This window comes from Candida albicans, chromosome R (genome assembly GCF_000182965.3).
Source record: "Candida albicans SC5314 chromosome R, complete sequence".
NCBI classification, from domain to species: Eukaryota; Fungi; Ascomycota; class Pichiomycetes; order Serinales; family Debaryomycetaceae; genus Candida; species Candida albicans.
The window spans coordinates 900,866-919,787 of NC_032096.1; the positions used below are offsets into that span (position 1 = coordinate 900,866).

The 18,922-nt window shown below is 35.1% G+C and overlaps 11 protein-coding genes across 11 annotated transcripts; 3 read left to right on the forward strand and 8 right to left on the reverse strand. All coding sequences in view use genetic code 12, as the record gives it.

Annotated features, from left to right (window-relative positions):
* Window positions 1–419: 419 nt before the first annotated feature.
* On the reverse strand, window positions 420–1,862 carry GCD1 (translation initiation factor eIF2B subunit gamma; the record flags this gene model as incomplete). The annotated part of the gene is made up of 1 exon (XM_712251.1): window positions 420–1,862. The coding sequence occupies one exon, from the start codon at window positions 1,860–1,862 to the stop codon at window positions 420–422; it is 1,443 nt and encodes a 480-aa protein (XP_717344.1).
* Window positions 1,863–2,184: 322 nt separating this feature from the next.
* RPT4 (proteasome regulatory particle base subunit) lies at window positions 2,185–3,471 on the forward strand (the record flags this gene model as incomplete). The annotated part of the gene is made up of 1 exon (XM_712252.1): window positions 2,185–3,471. The coding sequence occupies one exon, from the start codon at window positions 2,185–2,187 to the stop codon at window positions 3,469–3,471; it is 1,287 nt and encodes a 428-aa protein (XP_717345.1).
* Window positions 3,472–3,548: 77 nt separating this feature from the next.
* MRPL40 (mitochondrial 54S ribosomal protein YmL40) lies at window positions 3,549–4,565 on the reverse strand (the record flags this gene model as incomplete). The annotated part of the gene is made up of 1 exon (XM_712254.1): window positions 3,549–4,565. The coding sequence occupies one exon, from the start codon at window positions 4,563–4,565 to the stop codon at window positions 3,549–3,551; it is 1,017 nt and encodes a 338-aa protein (XP_717347.1).
* A 322-nt stretch (window positions 4,566–4,887) lies between these two features.
* CAALFM_CR04020CA (centrin) lies at window positions 4,888–5,584 on the reverse strand (the record flags this gene model as incomplete). The annotated part of the gene is made up of 2 exons (XM_019475533.1): window positions 4,888–4,925; window positions 5,017–5,584. 2 exons carry the CDS (start codon window positions 5,582–5,584, stop codon window positions 4,888–4,890), a joined length of 606 nt encoding a protein of 201 aa, XP_019331078.1.
* Window positions 5,585–5,815: 231 nt separating this feature from the next.
* Window positions 5,816–8,503, forward strand: NIP100 (Nip100p; the record flags this gene model as incomplete). Its single annotated transcript, XM_712256.2, has 1 exon — window positions 5,816–8,503. The coding sequence occupies one exon, from the start codon at window positions 5,816–5,818 to the stop codon at window positions 8,501–8,503; it is 2,688 nt and encodes an 895-aa protein (XP_717349.2).
* SPT14 (phosphatidylinositol N-acetylglucosaminyltransferase) lies at window positions 8,478–9,836 on the reverse strand (the record flags this gene model as incomplete). Its single annotated transcript, XM_712257.1, has 1 exon — window positions 8,478–9,836. The coding sequence occupies one exon, from the start codon at window positions 9,834–9,836 to the stop codon at window positions 8,478–8,480; it is 1,359 nt and encodes a 452-aa protein (XP_717350.1).
* Window positions 9,837–10,232: 396 nt separating this feature from the next.
* On the reverse strand, window positions 10,233–12,086 carry MEX67 (Mex67p; the record flags this gene model as incomplete). Its single annotated transcript, XM_712258.2, has 1 exon — window positions 10,233–12,086. One exon carries the CDS (start codon window positions 12,084–12,086, stop codon window positions 10,233–10,235), a length of 1,854 nt encoding a protein of 617 aa, XP_717351.1.
* A 437-nt stretch (window positions 12,087–12,523) lies between these two features.
* DAP1 (Dap1p) lies at window positions 12,524–12,991 on the reverse strand (the record flags this gene model as incomplete). Its single annotated transcript, XM_712259.2, has 1 exon — window positions 12,524–12,991. The coding sequence occupies one exon, from the start codon at window positions 12,989–12,991 to the stop codon at window positions 12,524–12,526; it is 468 nt and encodes a 155-aa protein (XP_717352.1).
* Window positions 12,992–13,806: 815 nt separating this feature from the next.
* Window positions 13,807–14,334, forward strand: NAT5 (peptide alpha-N-acetyltransferase subunit; the record flags this gene model as incomplete). The annotated part of the gene is made up of 1 exon (XM_712260.2): window positions 13,807–14,334. The coding sequence occupies one exon, from the start codon at window positions 13,807–13,809 to the stop codon at window positions 14,332–14,334; it is 528 nt and encodes a 175-aa protein (XP_717353.2).
* Window positions 14,335–14,515: 181 nt separating this feature from the next.
* Window positions 14,516–16,537, reverse strand: CAALFM_CR04080CA (protein-transporting protein; the record flags this gene model as incomplete). Its single annotated transcript, XM_712261.2, has 1 exon — window positions 14,516–16,537. One exon carries the CDS (start codon window positions 16,535–16,537, stop codon window positions 14,516–14,518), a length of 2,022 nt encoding a protein of 673 aa, XP_717354.2.
* Window positions 16,538–16,959: 422 nt separating this feature from the next.
* ADE17 (bifunctional phosphoribosylaminoimidazolecarboxamide formyltransferase/IMP cyclohydrolase) lies at window positions 16,960–18,738 on the reverse strand (the record flags this gene model as incomplete). Its single annotated transcript, XM_712262.2, has 1 exon — window positions 16,960–18,738. The coding sequence occupies one exon, from the start codon at window positions 18,736–18,738 to the stop codon at window positions 16,960–16,962; it is 1,779 nt and encodes a 592-aa protein (XP_717355.1).
* Window positions 18,739–18,922: the final 184 nt, after the last annotated feature.

Consider the following 18,922-nt stretch of genomic DNA (forward strand, 5'->3'; position numbering starts at 1 on the left):
TTAATGAAACTGATGCTATTACTAGATAATCTTACATTGATGATGACTATACTTTTTTTTATACACATATATTTTTGATTGGTTATTTCATTTCTTTCTGTTTAGCTTTGTTACTTTGTTCCGGTTTTGTTATTTTTGGATTATTTCTAACGTTTAATATCGCTTTTTGGGATGAATCACTAGTTGTTACTAATTGTTATTTGAGTTTTGTTTATAGAGAATCTTTGTGGCTTTCAAGAGTATTTTCATATACCTTTTTTGTTATTGATTTTCGTTGATGTAATTTTTAATTTTCTCTTTGTTGAGAGTATTTTAATAAACGATTACGCTAATAACTATTAACTTTCAATCTATTTTCAGATACACTTATAATGTGTCTCTTTTCTGTTTATTATCACAGTGGTATACTACTATATCAATTAATAGGCAAATAAACCATCTTCGTTTCCTGTGTACTCATCTTCAAACTCGCTCTCATCTTCGTCATCAGTACTATCGTACTCCTCACTGTCCTCTTCGTCATCGCTGTCGTCGCCATATTGATCGTCTTCATTTACTAGACCTTCCAAGGTCAAACACAATAGATTCGAATTCTTGGCTTGTGTGTTATGAGCTACCTCGTTGGTGCTTTCCACGTTACAATTGGTCAATTTACATTTACCCTGAATAATAACATCATGACCAATAATACAATTTTCCAACGTCACGTCATCGTGGATTTCAACATTATCCAAAATTAAACACCCTGTAATCTTATTCTTCTTACCAATCTTACAATTCGACCCAATAACACTTCTTTTGACATTAGTCTTTTCTCCTAGTTCTGTATTTTCTCCCACTAAGGAATCGTTTCCCACATGTGCCCCTGATTGTTTATCTTGTTTATTAGGTGCTTGTGTGTTTTGAGATGCTGATTTTGCAATAGCTTGTTTTTTCATAAAGTATCTATTAGCCTCCATCAACACCGGCAAATTGTTACATCTGAAAAAAGTAGCTTGTTTGGGAACAATGAAAAATCCAACACTTGCTTGATGCAATGCATGCTTCCAAGATCTTCGAGCCAAATCACGTACAATTTTCATCAAAGAACGTTTTTCAAAATATGATTCAGTAAATTTATCTTTTTGCTCATCGAAAACGCTGAATATTTGCAGGCACGATCCAAGAAAAATTCCACTATTCAACAATTTATTGCTGACGGTTGCTGCAGGGTATCTCCAACACATTTGAGTTCTGATAGATAATGCTTGATGAAATTCAATATCTGCTTGGCTGTATGTGTCCAAAAACATTGGACTTTCATTCCCATTCTCATCAGTGTCACTATAGATGGTATAACTTTGAGGGAAAATTTTCGCCTTTTTATCTTCTATATCCAATTGATTCTTGTATGCAATTACCAATCCTAAATCTGAATCATTTTTATTTCTATATGCTTCAATTATCACTTGAGGTGGTAAATTGGTTATCAAGTCACATGGTAAAATTATGAAATTGTTGTTTGAAACTTTGTTTTCACTGTATAATTCATACAATTTGTATAATATTAATCCATTGTTTTCACAATTGTAAGGTATAACATCAATACTAACGTGAGATTCGTTTTTATTGGTGTTGGTCTTCTCTTTTTCCTCTTGATATCTCTTTATAGTCTGTTCTAGAACACCAGAAGATTCGTCCTCTTTTTCAAAAAGAACGATTATTCTTGAAAAATTGGCTTGTAAACACCAATCCAACACATATTGAACCATAGGTTTGTTTGCAATTGGCAATAATGGTTTCGGGATTCCTGTAGAACGAGCTTGGGAAAAGGGTGTCAAAGCTTTCCCCTTACCACAGACAATAACTGCTGTGAACTCCATCTCACTTCAAAAATATGATGAACAAGTCTAGTGATTCACCACTGGCTTTGGTGTAGGAACGAAAAATTTTAGGCTGATTTCTCTCAGATGGAAGGTTTGGCTAAATTTTGTAAAGTTAGGATAACCCATCGTCGTGTGAGCATGGACAGAAAAAAAAAAGAAAAATATTGTCAAAGTTCAACAAGCGATACTTTCAATTTTTTGCATAACCCTTTTGCCACTCTTCTTGGTGTACTTATTGCTTTTGTCAATTATATTATTACAATACAATTAAGTCTTCATTACTCCCTGCAATAAAAAAATTGATTAAATAGTAAACATAATGAGTGCCGATGAAAATGATCCATTGTTACAGGCATTAAATGCTGATACCAATAACAACCAAGATTCCAACAACGCAAATGCTGGATCTACAACAACCAGTGCACCAGCCGAGCCAATTGATCCAGAAAGAGAAAGAGCTTTATCGAAATTCAAGGATAAATTATTAGAGCACAGAAAGTGGGATGCCAGATTGAAAGATCTTAGATTAAGTATACGAGATTTGGACAAGGATTATGAGAAAACTGAAAATGATATAAAAGCTTTGCAATCTGTGGGCCAGATCATTGGTGAAGTATTGAAACAATTGGACGATGAAAGATATATTGTAAAGACTTCTTCAGGGCCAAGATATATTGTTGGATGTAGAAACACCATCAAAAAGGAAAATTTGAAGAATGGTGTTCGTGTTTCATTGGACATGACCACCTTGACAATAATGAGAATTTTGCCAAGAGAAGTTGATCCATTGGTTTATAATATGACTACATTTGAACCAGGTGAAATTTCATTTAATGGTATTGGTGGTTTAACTGAACAGATCAGAGAATTGCGTGAGGTCATTGAGTTACCATTAAAGAATCCAGAATTATTCACAAGAGTTGGTATTAAACCGCCTAAGGGGGTGTTGTTATATGGTCCACCAGGGACTGGTAAGACCTTGTTAGCAAAAGCAGTTGCTGCCACAATTGGTGCAAATTTCATATTTTCTCCAGCATCAGCTATAGTCGATAAGTATATTGGGGAATCTGCCAGATTAATTAGAGAAATGTTTGCATATGCCAAAGAGCACGAACCTTGTATTATATTTATGGATGAAGTTGATGCCATTGGGGGTAGAAGATTCAGTGAAGGTACTTCTGCAGACCGTGAGATTCAAAGAACATTAATGGAATTGTTGAATCAAATGGATGGATTTGATACATTGGGACAGACAAAGATTATAATGGCAACTAACAGACCCGATACTTTAGATCCAGCATTGTTGAGAGCTGGTAGATTGGATAGAAAAATTGAAATTGGTTTACCTAATGAAGCTGGAAGATTGGAAATCTTCAAAATCCATACATCAAAAGTTGCTAAACAAGGTGAGTTTGATTTTGAAGCTGCCGTTAAAATGAGTGATGGTTTTAATGGAGCAGATATAAGAAATGTAGTTACCGAGGCTGGTTTTTTTGCAATTAGAGATGATAGAGATTACATATTACAAAATGACTTGATGAAAGCGGTTAGAAAAGTTGCTGACGTCAAAAAATTGGAGGGTAAATTGGATTACGAAAAATTGTAAGAGCAGCGGTCAAACAAATCATTGTTATGTACTAATGTATGTGTGTATATTTATGTGCATGTGCTCATGTTAACTATTTACATTGAACCTTTATCAGAAGATTCTCCAGTGCTATTAGTAAGCTCTGAATCCCCTTGACTTTTAGTTTTCTCGATTATATCTAATGTCTTTTGAAAATCGTGGCTTACGGAATTCGACAAGACGTCCAAATGGTAACGTAATTCAGGACTTTCGATTTTATTCAAATGTTCAGCCATCTTCTTTCCAATAAATTCTTGGACTTCGTCCAGTAATGGCTTGTATTCAGGTTTGGTTTCAGCCTGTTTCTCTTGGTTCTTAGCAATCCAAATCTTTTGTTCAATAGTCAATGGCATTTCAGGACCATTCAATTTGGCAACTTGTAATCCACTCAATGTCTTCTTCTTGTGTTTTGAGTATGGATTACGCAATTGTGCTAACGCAGCCTTCGGGATTCCAGACTTGGCTATTGAGTTGAACTCAAAAGTTCTCTCCATTGCAACATTTTCTGGTGTGGACAATGGACCATCTTCTAAAGCCTGAGGCTCTGGCCATGGAAATTCAATGTTTTCGTGATACTTGACAAACCGTCTAGGCATGAACTTTTTGAATCTGTCATCATAATATTTATCCCTCAATTCGATATCTTCAGCGACGACATACGATACATTCCCATTTTCATCTTTATCTTTTCCTACTACTCTAACTTGGTTTCTTGGAATGTAATCGGGGAAGTCAAATACATGTGATGTTTGACCTTCTGGCCAAAAAATCTTTGGAATAAGTTTCTTTGAGGAAATGTTACTCAAGGACACTGCATCGTATTCTGGAGAGTATGACAATACTTCGGCAATTTTGCCTTTATGTGAACCAGTCGTGACATAGGCCAAATCACCTTCCATTATCCCTGCTTCAACATTAGTTTTCTGTTGTGATCGTGGTAGAGTGGTTGGAAAAAAGTTCTTGAATGATGGTAAATTGGTGATTTCTTTATTCTTTTGAAAATGCTTTCTCAAGTTTTCAGGGTATTTATTAACATTTCTTTCAAACCTGAAAGTTCTCGTCACCCACGACATGATTGATCTAGATCTAGTAGTTGGATTTGATGTTGTTTTTCAAACACTGTAAAAACAATATTTTTTTCAAAAAAGAAACAAAAAAAACTAGAACAGAGAATTAATTGGTTTACAAAAAAATTTTCAATACCGCAGATATCTAAAGAAAAAATGGGACATTTTACACGAATTAAATTTTCAATTCATAATAGAACAAATATGATATGGTTGTGGGGATTGTAACTAATATACAAACAAACGTAAAACAAAGGGGAAATTAAGAAATAAACAATTGATTTTTATCATCAGGTCCATGAAATTGCAATGAACAAAGTATAACAAATTATTCTGTGCAAATTCTAATGAATTCTTCCTCATTGACTAAAAAATAATATAAAGTTAGTAATTTTCCACTCAAACATGGCTAGCACTAAAATCCTAAACAGGTTGGCTTTATAAATGTAATACATACTTTCTCCATCCTCATCTAGATCAAATTCATCAATCATGGCTTGAAGTTCCTCATCACTCAAGTTTTCACCTAGATCTCTGGATATCTTTCTTAGATTTCTCACACTGATTTTTCCTGTTCCATCGATATCAAATAACCTAAAGGCACGGCGTATTTCCTCCAATGGATCCCTCTTTATAATCATTTCACCTACTGTTTTATAAAAGTTATCATAAGTTATTAAATTGGTGTCATCCGTGTCATATTCGTGAATGATGTCCAAGACTTGACGTTTTGTCAAATCAAACCCTAAAGCTCTGAAGGCCACCTTTAATTCATGATAATCCAAGCAACCATCTCCGTTCATATCAAACAATTGAAATGCTTCTCTTATTTCTAGTTTTTGTTCTTCTAATAGTTCTTGCTTGATGATCGAGGAATTTATATTAGAGTTGTTATTGTTGTTGTTGATGTTGGTTGATGTATTAGCCGCTGTGGCACTTCCAAATAAGTTTCTTTTATTTGGTGAGACGCCATTGTTAGTGCTATTAATATTGCTGTTATTGTTCAACCTGCTAAATCCTGACATAGATGCAAAATGGTATTGTATTCGAATATATAGCTAAAATGTACAAATTGAGTTTTGTTTTTGTTTCTGTCTTCATCAAATTCTCTTCTATTTTTTTTTTTTACTTTTAGAAAACGATCACCGCACTGTTCTTGGACTGACAATTATTTTTGGTTGGAGTTTGTTTTGTTTTTGTCGCGTCGTTCTTGATCTGAAAGTATCATATATGAAACCCTGAGGTCAGCTATCGCCATGTCATTTGAAATAGGTCAATCAGTTGTTGTCAAGAATGATATAGGTAGTATAAAGTACATTGGCACAACAAAATTTGCTCCAGGTGTGTGGTATGGGATTGAATTGTTACAACCGAAAGGTAAAAATAATGGCAGTGTACAAGGTGTGAAATACTTTGACTGTAAGGAAGATGATAACGGTTTTTACGGAATATTTGTGAAAGGGAGTATGCTAAATGCTTTGGAAGATAATAAGAATAGCAAGTCAGAGGATGTTGCTCAATACAATAAGACTATTGAAAAATTAAAACTGAAGTTGAAGGCAGTAACTGATGAATCTATAAGACACCGTGAGAAATTAATTGCAATACAACTGGAGTTACAAACTAAAATAGAGATAATGAAGAGTATGGAATCAAAGTTGGAAATGCAAACTGTGGAAAATGAGTATTTAAAGCTGATCAAATTGGATCTAGAAGAAAAACTACGCCAATTATCAGTTGAGCATCAAGAATTGAAGAATGAATTCGAGTTAATCCAAGAGGAATTGGAGATCAATCGTGAGATAGAAAGAGAAATGGAACTGCTAGACTCTGATCATTATTCCCCTGGTGATGTGAGAATGATTTTTGAGAAGAACAGGCGTTTAGAGGATACTTTGGCGTTATTAACTCGCAACTCAAAGGAAACCGAAATTAAATTAAAACATGAGTTGGAACATTTGCAAAGTGAACAGCTCAATATGAATGAGTTACAAAAGAAATTGGATCAAGCTGAGTCTGTGGTTAGGATGTTGCAGGAACGTATAGAAACCACTGAGGATATGGATAAAATGATGGAACGCTTAACTGTTGAAAATGAGGACTTGACAAACAAAATCCATACTTTGATGATGACTATAGATGATTTAAACGAAATACATGAATTGGACAAGAAACTCGAAGAAGATCAAAAGCAGGTGGAACTCGATCTTCGACAAGAAATAGACAGTCTTCAGCAAATTATTCGACAGGATAAATTGAAGATCAACGAGTTAGAAAGTAACAGGCTTGCTCAATTGCCGCATACCGATAAGTCCTTGGAATCACCTTCTAGAAGCGATCAGGAATCAGAATTGCAGGTCTTAAGGCAAACTATCTCTGATTTGAGATTAAAATCTAGGTCTGATTCGGTTCAATTAAAATTGGTAAAAGCGAGATACGAAATTCTACAGCAAAGGATTGTTTACTCTCAAGCCAGCATGAAGTTTCCAGGATTGATTGATTTAATTTTTATGTTAAAGTTGGGGTGTCTGGACATTGCTGTTGTAAAGGACTCTATATCTTTGAAATCGTTGCATCAATTATTTGCCAATACTTTTTTATCCCTAATAGAGAATTTTTTGAAACTTTTGATAACATTGCTTGAGTTTAATTATTCTGCTGAATCAATAAATGAATTGCTATCTGAGCTTACTGTCAAAGTTAAAGCTTGTAATTTGTGTTTAGGTGATATTATCAATGTTTTTTTGAGTGATGATTTGCATATGAACATACCTCATAATTTGCACCAACTGTTCCAGAAATTACAAGACAACAATTTGGATATCACTGTGACTTTAGATCTAAGCTTTTCTGCTCCGAGATTTGTTTATGAATGTAAGGAATGCTTAAAGCTTGTTGCTTCTTCCTCACAATTGGAGACTTCATTTTTCTTTGACGTGTGGAAGCACTTGCGTTTGCAGACCAACAATGCAGACCCAACTATAACTGCACTTATAAAAGAGGGTGACGATAATTTGGCAAGGATTAAGGGGCAGGTAGAGGCATTAAAGGACATCAGCCATGTGGAAGAAGGGCATGATGTTACATTTTCATCAGCCATGCCTGATTTTAAGGAGATGGTCAGTCAAATTGGTATCCTTGTGAAGTTATATGATCTTGTGAAATCTGACGGCTTAGATATTAATGTAGATTCATTGAACAAAATGATTGAGTTAACTCAAGTGGTTGAATCGTTGTATAATTTGGATACCGAGGTCCATTCATTTGAAATAACTGTACCATCTATATATGAGTACAAATCTGAGTCTATATTGCAACAGCCAAGTATAGATGATGGAGGTCTACAGAATAAGTTAGCTCAACGAGAACGTGAAGTTACCGATTTGAAACTAAACATAGCCCTATTGGAACAAAACATGCTGTCTTTGGCTTCGCAGAATACACAATACATTACTGAGCTAACTCAAAAATTGCAGTCTTTAAAAAAAGAGGAAGAGGATAGTTCAAGAGTCATATCTCAGTTGGAGCAGGACAAGAAGGATTTAGTTAGTGAGTTAAATGCTGTGAACCGAAACACTGTGAGTACAACACTGTTTGCCAACTTGAAATCTCAACAAGACTACAATAATTCATTGACTATTATGGAAAAAATTGTTCATTTGAAACGACTTACTAAAACGATTGATAAAGAGCAAGTAGATGATTTTGCTTGGTTACAACCCCAATCTAAGCGACAATTTTGGACGGAAGCCAGCTCTGTTCACAACTTGTCCAAGAGCTTGCAATCATTGGCTTTGAATGCTAAACCTGTATCAATTAACGATGGTAATAGTTATAAATGGACTAAAAAGAAAGATCTGCTGAAATTTGCTGCTCTTGTTCTTGAAGAAAATTACAATAAATACAAAACTATGAGAACTAATTTACTTTGTTCGGAAAAATAAATGTTTCTTCTTCCAGCTCGTCTTCTTCCTTGATAGCCAGTGGCCATTTTGTTGCTTTATCGATATGATCAGCGGGATACAACCATTCTAGTATCACGAAAATAAAAATATCCACTATTACACATAAAGCATAAAGTTTGCCTGCTATTATACCACAACAATAGTATCTTTGTAATCGGTGAAGTAAAGACTCGTTTAGTTTGTCTAAATCAAGTGAATTATAAACATTTTCTGTTCTTCTTGCAATATCATTCCAACTGTACATCTTTGCAACCGCATCGTGAAATTTTGAGGTATCGATTTCATTACTTTCAATTTTATTTATAGCATCTATAGCAGCATCAATAAGTGAGTTTTCTTCCGGTTCAGCAAAGCTTGTCATTTCGTTTGGTAAGACTTCGGGTATGCCTCCAACTTTTGTAGTGACAACATATAACCCACATGATGCAGCTTCCACAATAACTGTACCAAACGCCTCTGTTAATGAAGGATGTAAGTATATGTCACCTTGGACCATTACATCTCTTACTTCTTCGTGTTTTATAGCGCCTACTAATGTAACCCTTTCCTGAAGAAAGTACTTTTCTCTCATTTGTTCTAAATCTAAAAACTTGGGGCCGTCACCAGCAATTAGAAATTTCACTTTTGGTTTCAACTGGCAAATTTTGGGGATAACAGCCGTTAATAGATCGGCTCCTTTATTTGGAAACAATCTCGTGATCACCACAATGGTGATCTCTTTAGTATAGTTCTTGTTAACACAATGCGATTTGGGCTTGAAATCTTTCAGAATAACTGCATTCGGTATCACACTCACTTTTATGGGGTCTATTGATCCTCTTAAAACCGTGTTTTCTTTACAGGTGTGACTGACACAGATAACATGGCCAACATCACTGAAAGTGAACTTTAATGCTTTATTCCCCATAATTGATCCAATCTCGGCAAATCCAAAAAGTGAATGATCAGTGAAGACTGTTTTTAATCCCATTGTTCGGCCATGTAATATAGCTTCGTGGCATAATGTGCTGAAGGAACCATGTCCGTGAATAATCTCAATGTTTTCTCGTATGAAGATATTCCTCAATATTGGGAAGCACAGAAATACAGTTGGGAAAACTGAGCTTCTATAGATCACCCAAAGTGGTACATAATACACTTTCAAACCATTCGTTAATACTCGTACACCATTTCTTGATGAATAATTATGAGTTATGATAACCACTGAGTGTCCTAGTTCAATGAGTTTTTGTGATAAATGATACACATGAAACTCTACTCCTCCAGGTTGAGGGTAAAAAAAATCTGTTACCATTGCTATATTGTATCCCATATTTTATTACAAGTTTGCATTTCTCAGGTTGATTGGTGCTCCAACAGAGTGGTGTTTAGGATGTGCTTGTGTAATTCGTTTGTGGTGTTATTTTGTTTTGTTTTCCTTTTTTTCTTGCAAAAAACTGATATAAACGAAAGTTCTCTACTCAGATTTTATTCCTCCTAGCCTTAGACACCCTGAGGAAAACTTTAGGTTATCGTTCTTCCTTCATATTTTAAATGCTCAACACTCTACAATATTAATTAATACCTTTGGACTTGAATAAAATTAAAAAGTTACATTTTTTTACTTCATTATAATTTTGGCTATGTATTTTATATATCGTAATAAGAACTCTCAGAAAGTGATATCACCTACATTGAATTCTATTCTACCTTTCTTTTAATTATAATTCTATTGTACAAATGCATCACTAGGCAAAGAAGCAGCCGAGTTTTTGAAATTGACTGATGCTTGTTGATAATCCCAGTTACTCTGTTCGCATAACATTATTCCGTAGTTAATGTTTAACTTTGTCTCTAGCAATATCTTCACCAACAACTCTTGCTGTATTTGATTTAATCGAGCCTTTATATCTGCTGGTAAATCTGCTGTAGTTGGTCCGGTACCAGGTGGTGCTAGTTGTGGAGTTGTAATTGTTGTTGGTGGGAGTGGTGACGGAGTTGAGGTGGCTGAAACACCTGGTGTAGCGGCAGTTGGATTGGAAGGCAATTTTTGTACTTTCCATGGGAAATCACTGGTATATGGTCTTATTAATAAAGTATCACTGGCCACTATCATGCTTCCATTTGGACCAGGTATCACAACAAATGTTCTATCAAAGCTCTTCTTGCTTAGCGGGATCCTCTTGTGCTTTGGCCCTGAATGATACCTTGAACCACCCCTTGGACCTGAGGGAGCGGATGAAGCGCTCCCGTCAACTTCAGGTTGTGCGACTTCATCAAAGCTTCCATGTAAAGTTATCATAATTCCATTTAAGGTAGGGAACTTGTATACTTCCATACTAAATAGTTCTGGTGTCGCTATTATATCATGACGGGTTTTTGGTAACTGTTGGAAACTCTTATAAATCTGTTCTTGTCCAATAGATAACTTGGCCATTCTTGCTTTGATTGACGAGACTCTGGTCAAATTTCTCGAGTTGTTTAAATAGTAACCAAAGTCTGTACTTCCAGAATAACCGGAATTTCCACTTTCAATGAGATGTGGGTGTGATGAATCTACTTGCATTGAAAATTGTGACTCATTTTGATATAAAATCATCAATTCTGAACGATTTGCATCCCATAACTTCAAATAATTTGCAATAAAGTTTGTCGCTAAATTTCTTGAATCTTCATCTTGGAAAAACATTGTTTCTGGAGACTCGAATGGAAATGAAAGATTGGCAATCAAAACTTGTTCATTTCTTAATATTTCGCCACTCAATACTACCAATCTCGGGAAACTTTTCATCAACTCTAACTTGATGGTCTGAATCTCTGCAGGGTCATTTGTTTGCACAATAGGATTGTTAAACAAGATCAATTCCCTCAAAAAGTTTAATTTATGTCTCCATGTTTCGAAAACTTTGATCTTGGTGAAATTGTTATTCTGTAAGGAAAGGTTTTGTAATTTAGGGAATGTCTGTGCCATCGACGTTAAGGTTTGTAAATCTTGAAGTTCATTGTTGGACAAATCAATGCTGTCAACGTCCAATTTCAAATCACTTGCTACTTTCATCAATGCTGGGAAAAATTTTGAACTCACAGATAGTGATCCAAAAAAACCTTGAGCAGTCAAAGTTGGATCCTGTTTCACATTGCTTAGATTTAACATCTTGATTTCTGGTTGGTATCTAGCTTTCAAAAACTGGGAAATTGTTTCAATAGTAGATTGAGAGCCTGTCGATGCCCCGCCTCCCATCTGATTGGATATATTTGATACACCTTTAGAAAATCTCAAAGATTGTCCAGCAAATTTCACCCCTGACCAATTCAATAATGTGTTAGCTTGCGATTCATTCTTTACATATCCTTTCAAAACACCACTGTTCGAATCAACGGAATAGTTTGATACAATGACCTTACATTTTCTAGATATGAAATTTATACATTCACCCAGACTCGCACCATTCCATCCCATTATTTCAATTGGGTATTGGTTTGCTGCTACGAATGAATCGACATTTTGTTGGTGCTGGTGTGGACCCGAGGAAAATTGACCTCTGTTGTTATTGTAACCTCCTCCTCTTCCTCTATAACTCATATTCCAAAATGAAAAAAATGAAAAACTAAAGACTAAAATTGAGGATCAAATAATTAAAGAATGAATATTCTTGAAATTAACAGATTCAGTGTATTATTTCAGCAACCTCTATATATTATTCTTTTTTTTTTTTCTTCCTCTTCTTCTACTACTACTACTTTGTTCAAATTCATCTTCAAGAAGAGAAAGAGAGAAAAAAAAAAARGCAAAAAAAAAAAACCTACAGAAATTCATAATGGAGACATTGGTACACGACTTTTTCAAGGTGTCAAAGATCAAACAATAATGTCAAATGTTGTTGCAAGCTAACCTACATTAACAGAGTTCATTCTTTGTTAGGCAATTGTAAAGACCATCTATTATCAGATACATAGTAGTGTTTAATAAAGTCTGACTGAAATAAACAAGAAATACTATCGTTCTATACTAGTCAATACTTATGATTTCTCCTCAACGGTACCATTTTCATGTAAAGTACCAACAACTTTATACCTGTTTTCAAAATGCTCTTCCCAGCCATCCAATGACTCTTTTTCTACAGCAGTCAAATCCGTTAAGGTGTCAATTGGCTCGTTAATGTCTGTTAATACATCTGGATCAAAGGAGTTCTTAGCCAATCCCCTACTGGCATCTCTCCCCGCAAAATTCTCATATGGTCCACCTGGTCCATAAAATGCTCCACCTTGAGTTACATCAAAGACCCTGTTCTTTACAGCAATGAAAATTTTGGGTGAATCTTTACCGTTGTATTTTGTGAGTGATATAGGGGTGAATTTGCCTTCTACTATGGTTGATTCCTTTTCTGTGGATACGTCTAGTGGACTGCTTGGGTTATTAATGAACTCATTGTAAATATTTCTGGCAAAATACAAAATAATGAGTATAATAAGAATTGTAGTAAGCATGACTGTAGTTTCTTTTAGTTGATATAAAACAATAGTAATAGTGTATTAATGGTAAAAGGAAAAAAAAAAAAGAAAACTGAATATGAAAATAAAGTCTTCAAAAAATATGTCAGGGTATTGAAAAATAAAAGTGAACGGAAGTGATTTAGTGTGGTTTATATACTTGTACGACTAACACTTTCTCCTGCTTGTTAATGTTGGTTTTTATTATTAATATTTCAGAGGCACTTTATAATTTTAAAAAGGAAAGAAACCGGAAAAAAGAATTAAACTATATATATTCAAGTAAAACTCGTTTATGTTATGCACAACAGGCAACGACGAGATAATTATAAATCAGCATATGAATAATCTCCTCAACATTATTCGTTTACTTGTTTGTGGCCCAACACTCAATTTGGTAGTGTCTCGTTCATTAATGTTACCCAACTAGAATTTATGCAAACCACTTTAAATATGGGTATTTTTCTCCGAATAATCCAGAATGACGCAATAGAGGAAAAAGCTAGAATCAGTTTCCGCAACCTACAGAAAGGTTATGTATTTTGAGTGAATATTATTGTTATGAGGCTATAGTACTTCAATTGTGGATTGGAATGTCATAGTTTCATTCTGTGTGAATTTAATTTAGGACAGAGCTTGTTAATTTGATTAGTGCTGGCATGGGTTTTTGATCTCAATTGTGCTATATTTTTTGCCTGTAGATACTGTTACTACTACTACTGTTGAAGAAAAAAAAAAACTCTTGATGTGAAAGGTTTTCAAAAWTYCCTGTTGCAGTGGCTTGACATTTTTAATCATCCTCAATACCCTCAATGGTCAGGGATATTATAGCGTTGGACGATCTTACACCAAACAATCTTGGTGTGCTTAAGAAGATTAATGAGGTTACCTTGCCCATAAAGTATCCCGAATCATGGTACAAGCAAATATTAGAGTCCTCAAACTCAATTGTTCAATTAGCATATTATTCTGAATTGCCTGTGGGGGGAATAAAAGCTAGAACATTCCACAACAATCACAATTTGAAATTCAATGATTTTGTGAATAATAAACTGCTGCAAGTATTATCAAAGACTCCTAATACTGTATACATTGAAAGTTTTGCTGTCTTGGAAGCGTACCGCGGTTTAGGGATTGGGAAGAAGTTATTGAATTATTTAATCGAAGAGACTAAGAAAAGATTTATTCATGAAATCATTATTCATGTAAGTGTGGCCAATCATGAGGCAATCTCCTGGTATAAGAAACAGGGATTTCTGCAGGGTGAGTTAGTTCCCGATTATTATAAAGACCAAGGTTTGGAATCGCCAGAGGCTTATATTTTCACTATAGCAGTATAGGAAATGATTATATAACCGACATCTATATTTAAAAGATAATATACATGAGTTGATGGAAACTTTCTGTTTCATAAATAAAATAAAAAAGAAAGAAAGATAGAAAAATTGCGATTAAAGACTAATCAAAACTTTACAATTCCTAATAAATGAATGAACGAATAACAAAAGTGGGAAACTAAGCTTAATTATCTCCTTCATCTTCTGTATCAGTATTAATATCAGTGAACACCTCTTCATCTTCACTTTCTTCCTCGACTTCATCTTTTGATGATTTCTTTTTCTTGAGATCGGATCCTCTTAATGCAGCTATAGCTCCTGCTAAACTGTCTTCTTCTGGATCTGAAATATCACTATCAGATTCGCTGTCTTCTGACTCGTCCTCTTCGTCAAACTTCTTTTTCAATCCTGCAAGACTCTTACCAATGGATACTGGTGTAACTTCTAAATCAATAGGTATATCAACGTCACATCCGAAATATGCATTGTTCTTCATAACCAATCTATAATAATAGTTCCCAACGTTACCAATAGCTCCAGGTAATTGAATTTTATAGGTTCCGATTCTAACATCAGTTCCCTTGATCCATGCTTCTTGCAGTAATTCCAAGTTGTTCAAATCTATATTTTCCAACACATAGTTGGTACTGTCTTCAAGCAATCTGTTTTCCTTCTGTCCGATAACATAGCAACTCCAAGAATTACGGATTGGTTGCGGGAAATATGGAGCATAAGAATATGGCAATTTCTTTTGTTGCTCATTGACAATTAATGGGTTCTTCATGTATTCCAAAGTTTCTTCATCTTTTAATCTCTCATCTTCAATATCAGGACATGATTTCAATTTAGGAGATTTAACCAAAAACTTAATGGAAATGTGTCCTTGTGAGTTTGGATGAACAACACCATCTTCTTCGCCAGGGACTTTGATCTCAGCATCAATAATACGAAGTGTCGGAATGTGTTGAGCTACATTCAATGCACGCTCCAAATGTTCATCGCTTTGTATTCCCAATGCTTTCTTGGCTTCATCCTTAGAAATAGCGAAAAGCTTACCTAATTTTCGGATAGATTGTTTGGATACAATTTCTGGATCCACATATGGTAACTGTAATAACTCTTGGTATCTCCCTGTTGGCTTAACAGCTTGAATTATTGACTTCTTCAAATCTTCGGCGGCGAAAATTGTTTCGTGGAGTCTGAACACAATGGCTATGTCAATCAATCCATTAATCAAAAATGGTAATCTTGCAATGAGATCAACTTTTTTCTTCTCGACTTTAGGATCACTGTCAAACTGTCTATTTAAATACCTGTACACCAAATCTTTCAACTCTGCATGTGAAGCATTAGGAAATTCTTGTCTAATTTCTTCACTTTCCAAAACATAATCCAAAATAACATCTGGTGTAATGACCTTTGCAGGATCCCTGTCGGTAAACTTACGAACAAAGTTGGCAGCAGTATCAACATGCAAACCTTTCCTGGTATGTGACTTCACATTGCTCCACCATTTTCCAACAATAAATGGTAACAAGATACCTATGACCATAAAATATAAAACAACAACTAATGAACTATATTTTCCTTCGACCAAAAATTGAGGCAAGGCAATACCATGTGTGGCTGGTTGCTCCCCGTCAGGGTGACCGTACCTTAAAAAGTTTTCTCTGGTAACTTCATCAGTCAATGCCTTGTAAGCAGAAGTCAATCTAATATAAGCTTGTTCTGCTTGAGATCTTTGTTCCTCAGTCAAATCCTTAGGTAATTTATCTGGATGATATTTCAAAGATAACTTTCTATAATGACTCTTGATTTCTCTTTCACTAGCAGTAAACGAGACATCCAAAATAGTGTATGGATCAAATAATACTGTTAAATCAGCTTCCTTGGTAACATACTTTGCCACGTATATAACAATGCTCCATCCGATAAGCAAGAAGATTAATGTTTTATTGAATATTTTCAGAGACTTTTGCTTGGATTGGAACGATTTGATTTCAGACAAGTTGGGCACTTTCAAAGTCTCGCTGTTTTCTTGAATTGCTCCAACAATGGATTGATTTTCCTTGGTGGGATTGGTATTTGTAAAAACTCTAGATATGTACTTTATGGTCAATGGCAACAAAATAAAAGATAACAACGCCAACACAAAGAATGGCCATGTTTCTCCCAGCTCATCATAATTATATTCTGAAGAACCCATTATTATCACTTAGAACTTTTTGAATTTAGAACACAAATGGTTTGAAAAGTGTTGGGTGTATGTGCTTTTTTCTAAAAGAAAATGAAAAACTTTTTTTGTATTCTGTTTTCCCTTTTAATACATAAATTATTGGTGTTTGTATTTTTGACGTGTGTTGTCCTTTTACTTAAGGCTAGAGAGAGAAAAAAAAGAGAAACAATTGATTGCCATACAAATGTTGACTTCCGCATTAGGAAGGATAATGCAAAACTTGTGAGCAAAGAAAAAAAAGTACTCAGTCTTATCTTGAGTTGTAGAGTAATCGCCAAAAAAACAACTAGAGGCTTAAAGTAAACAAATAGTATTATGATTTGGAAATTATTTCAATTACAAGAATACAAAGTTAAACTACTACTAAAGTAAAAAAGCATAGTATTTAAAAACTAATGATGGAACAAACGGATTGGGTTTTCCACGTACACAATATCGTTAGCATCTGCAGCAGCAAAGACAGCTTTGTCCATAACAGATCCTGATGGAGCAGCAATAAATTTCACACCTGATCTAGCAGCTCTGTAAACATTATCTGGGAATGGGAAAAATGCATCTGAGGATAATGCAACATTAGATAATTTACTCAACCATTCTTTTCTTTCTTCAGCTGTTAATGGTTCTGGTATTTCGGCAAATTTAGATTCGTATTCAGATTTTTCTGGTTCCTCAGTTGGGATTTGGTTGGTAACATATAAGTCAATTGCATTTGATTTTTCTGGTCTTTTGGTACCTTTAGCCCATTTGAAACCCAAAACCTTTGGATGTTGTCTTAACCACCAATTGTCGGCTTTGTCACCAGCTAATCTGGTACAGTGAATACGAGATTGTTGACCAGCTCCTAAGCCGATAACCATACCGTTCTTAGCGTAACAAACTGAGTTGGATTGGGTGTATTTCAAGGCAATAGTGGCGATAGTCAAATCAACAGCACCTTGTTCAGTCAAATCCTTGTTTTTGGACACAATTTCTTTGAATGAAGAACCTTTGAAAATAGCGTCGTTTCTTTTTTGTTGCAAAGTAATACCGTAGACTTGTCTGCTTTCCAAGTTTTCTGGATTATAGTTTGGATCAATTTGTAAGATACAGTATTTACCATTCTTCTTTTTCTTTAAAAGCTCTAAAGCTTCTTCGGAATACCCTGGGGCAATAACACCATCTGAGACTTCTTTAGAAATGATTTGTGCAGTTGGTTTATCGACAATGTTGGAGAGAGCAATGAAATCACCAAAAGAGGACATTCTATCAGCTCCTCTGGCTCTAGCATAAGCGTTTGCTAAAGGAGACAAGTTTTCAATATCTTCGACAAAATAAATCTTCTTTTCAATGTCTGTCAAAGGTAAACCGACAGCGGCACCAGCTGGCGACACGTGCTTGAATGAGGCAGCAGCTGGCAAATTCAAAGAAGCGGATAACTCTTTAACTAAAGGCCATGAATTTAAAGCATCCAATAAGTTGATGTATCCTGGTGAACCATTTAACACTTTGAATGGCAATTCACCTTCAGACACAAAAGCTTGTGCTGGCTTTTGGTGTGGGTTAGCACCGTATCTTAAAGGCAATTGAGAGATGTTTTCGGCATATTGCTTTCTGAAGAAATCGGAAATAGCAACGTCATAGTCTGCAGTATGCTCAAATGCTTTCAATGCCAATCTGTTTCTAGTTTCGGCAGTGATTTCCCCACTCTTCAATTCTTCCAAGAAATGGGCATAATCTTGTGGGTCTGATAAGATGGAAACTCTTTCGTGGTTCTTAGCGGCAGCTCTCAATAAAGTAACACCACCAATGTCAATTTCTTCCACGGCTTCTGGAACAGTAACAGCAACTTTGGAGATGGTCTCTTTGAATGGATACAAGTTACAAACAACAAAGTCAACTTTTTCAATACCTTGGGCAGTTAAATCGTGTTCGTCGCTTTCTAAGTTTCTAGCCAAAATACCACCATGAACAGCTGGATGTAAAGTCTTAACTCTACCGCCTAACATCTCTGGAGCATGGGTAATTGATGAGACATCTTCGACTGGGAATCCAGCTTCACGGATCAATTTTGCGGTACCACCAGAAGCTAAGATGCGCACATTAGCGGCAACCAAACCTTTGGCAAGATCTAATAAACCTGTTTTGTCATATACTGATAAAATTGCAGTTTTGGTGTGTTGTTTGTCGGACATATTTAAATTTGTTTATTTCAAAGAAGGGGGGGTGAACGGAACGTGATGAAAATCGACAAGTGAATTGCTGGGGAAGGACAAAAAAAAAAGTAATTACTCCAATTATTAAAAACTCGATAATGGTAATCAATTGATACAAATTAACTAAATTGTCGAAACAAAAGCAATGCAATCAAAAAAAGTA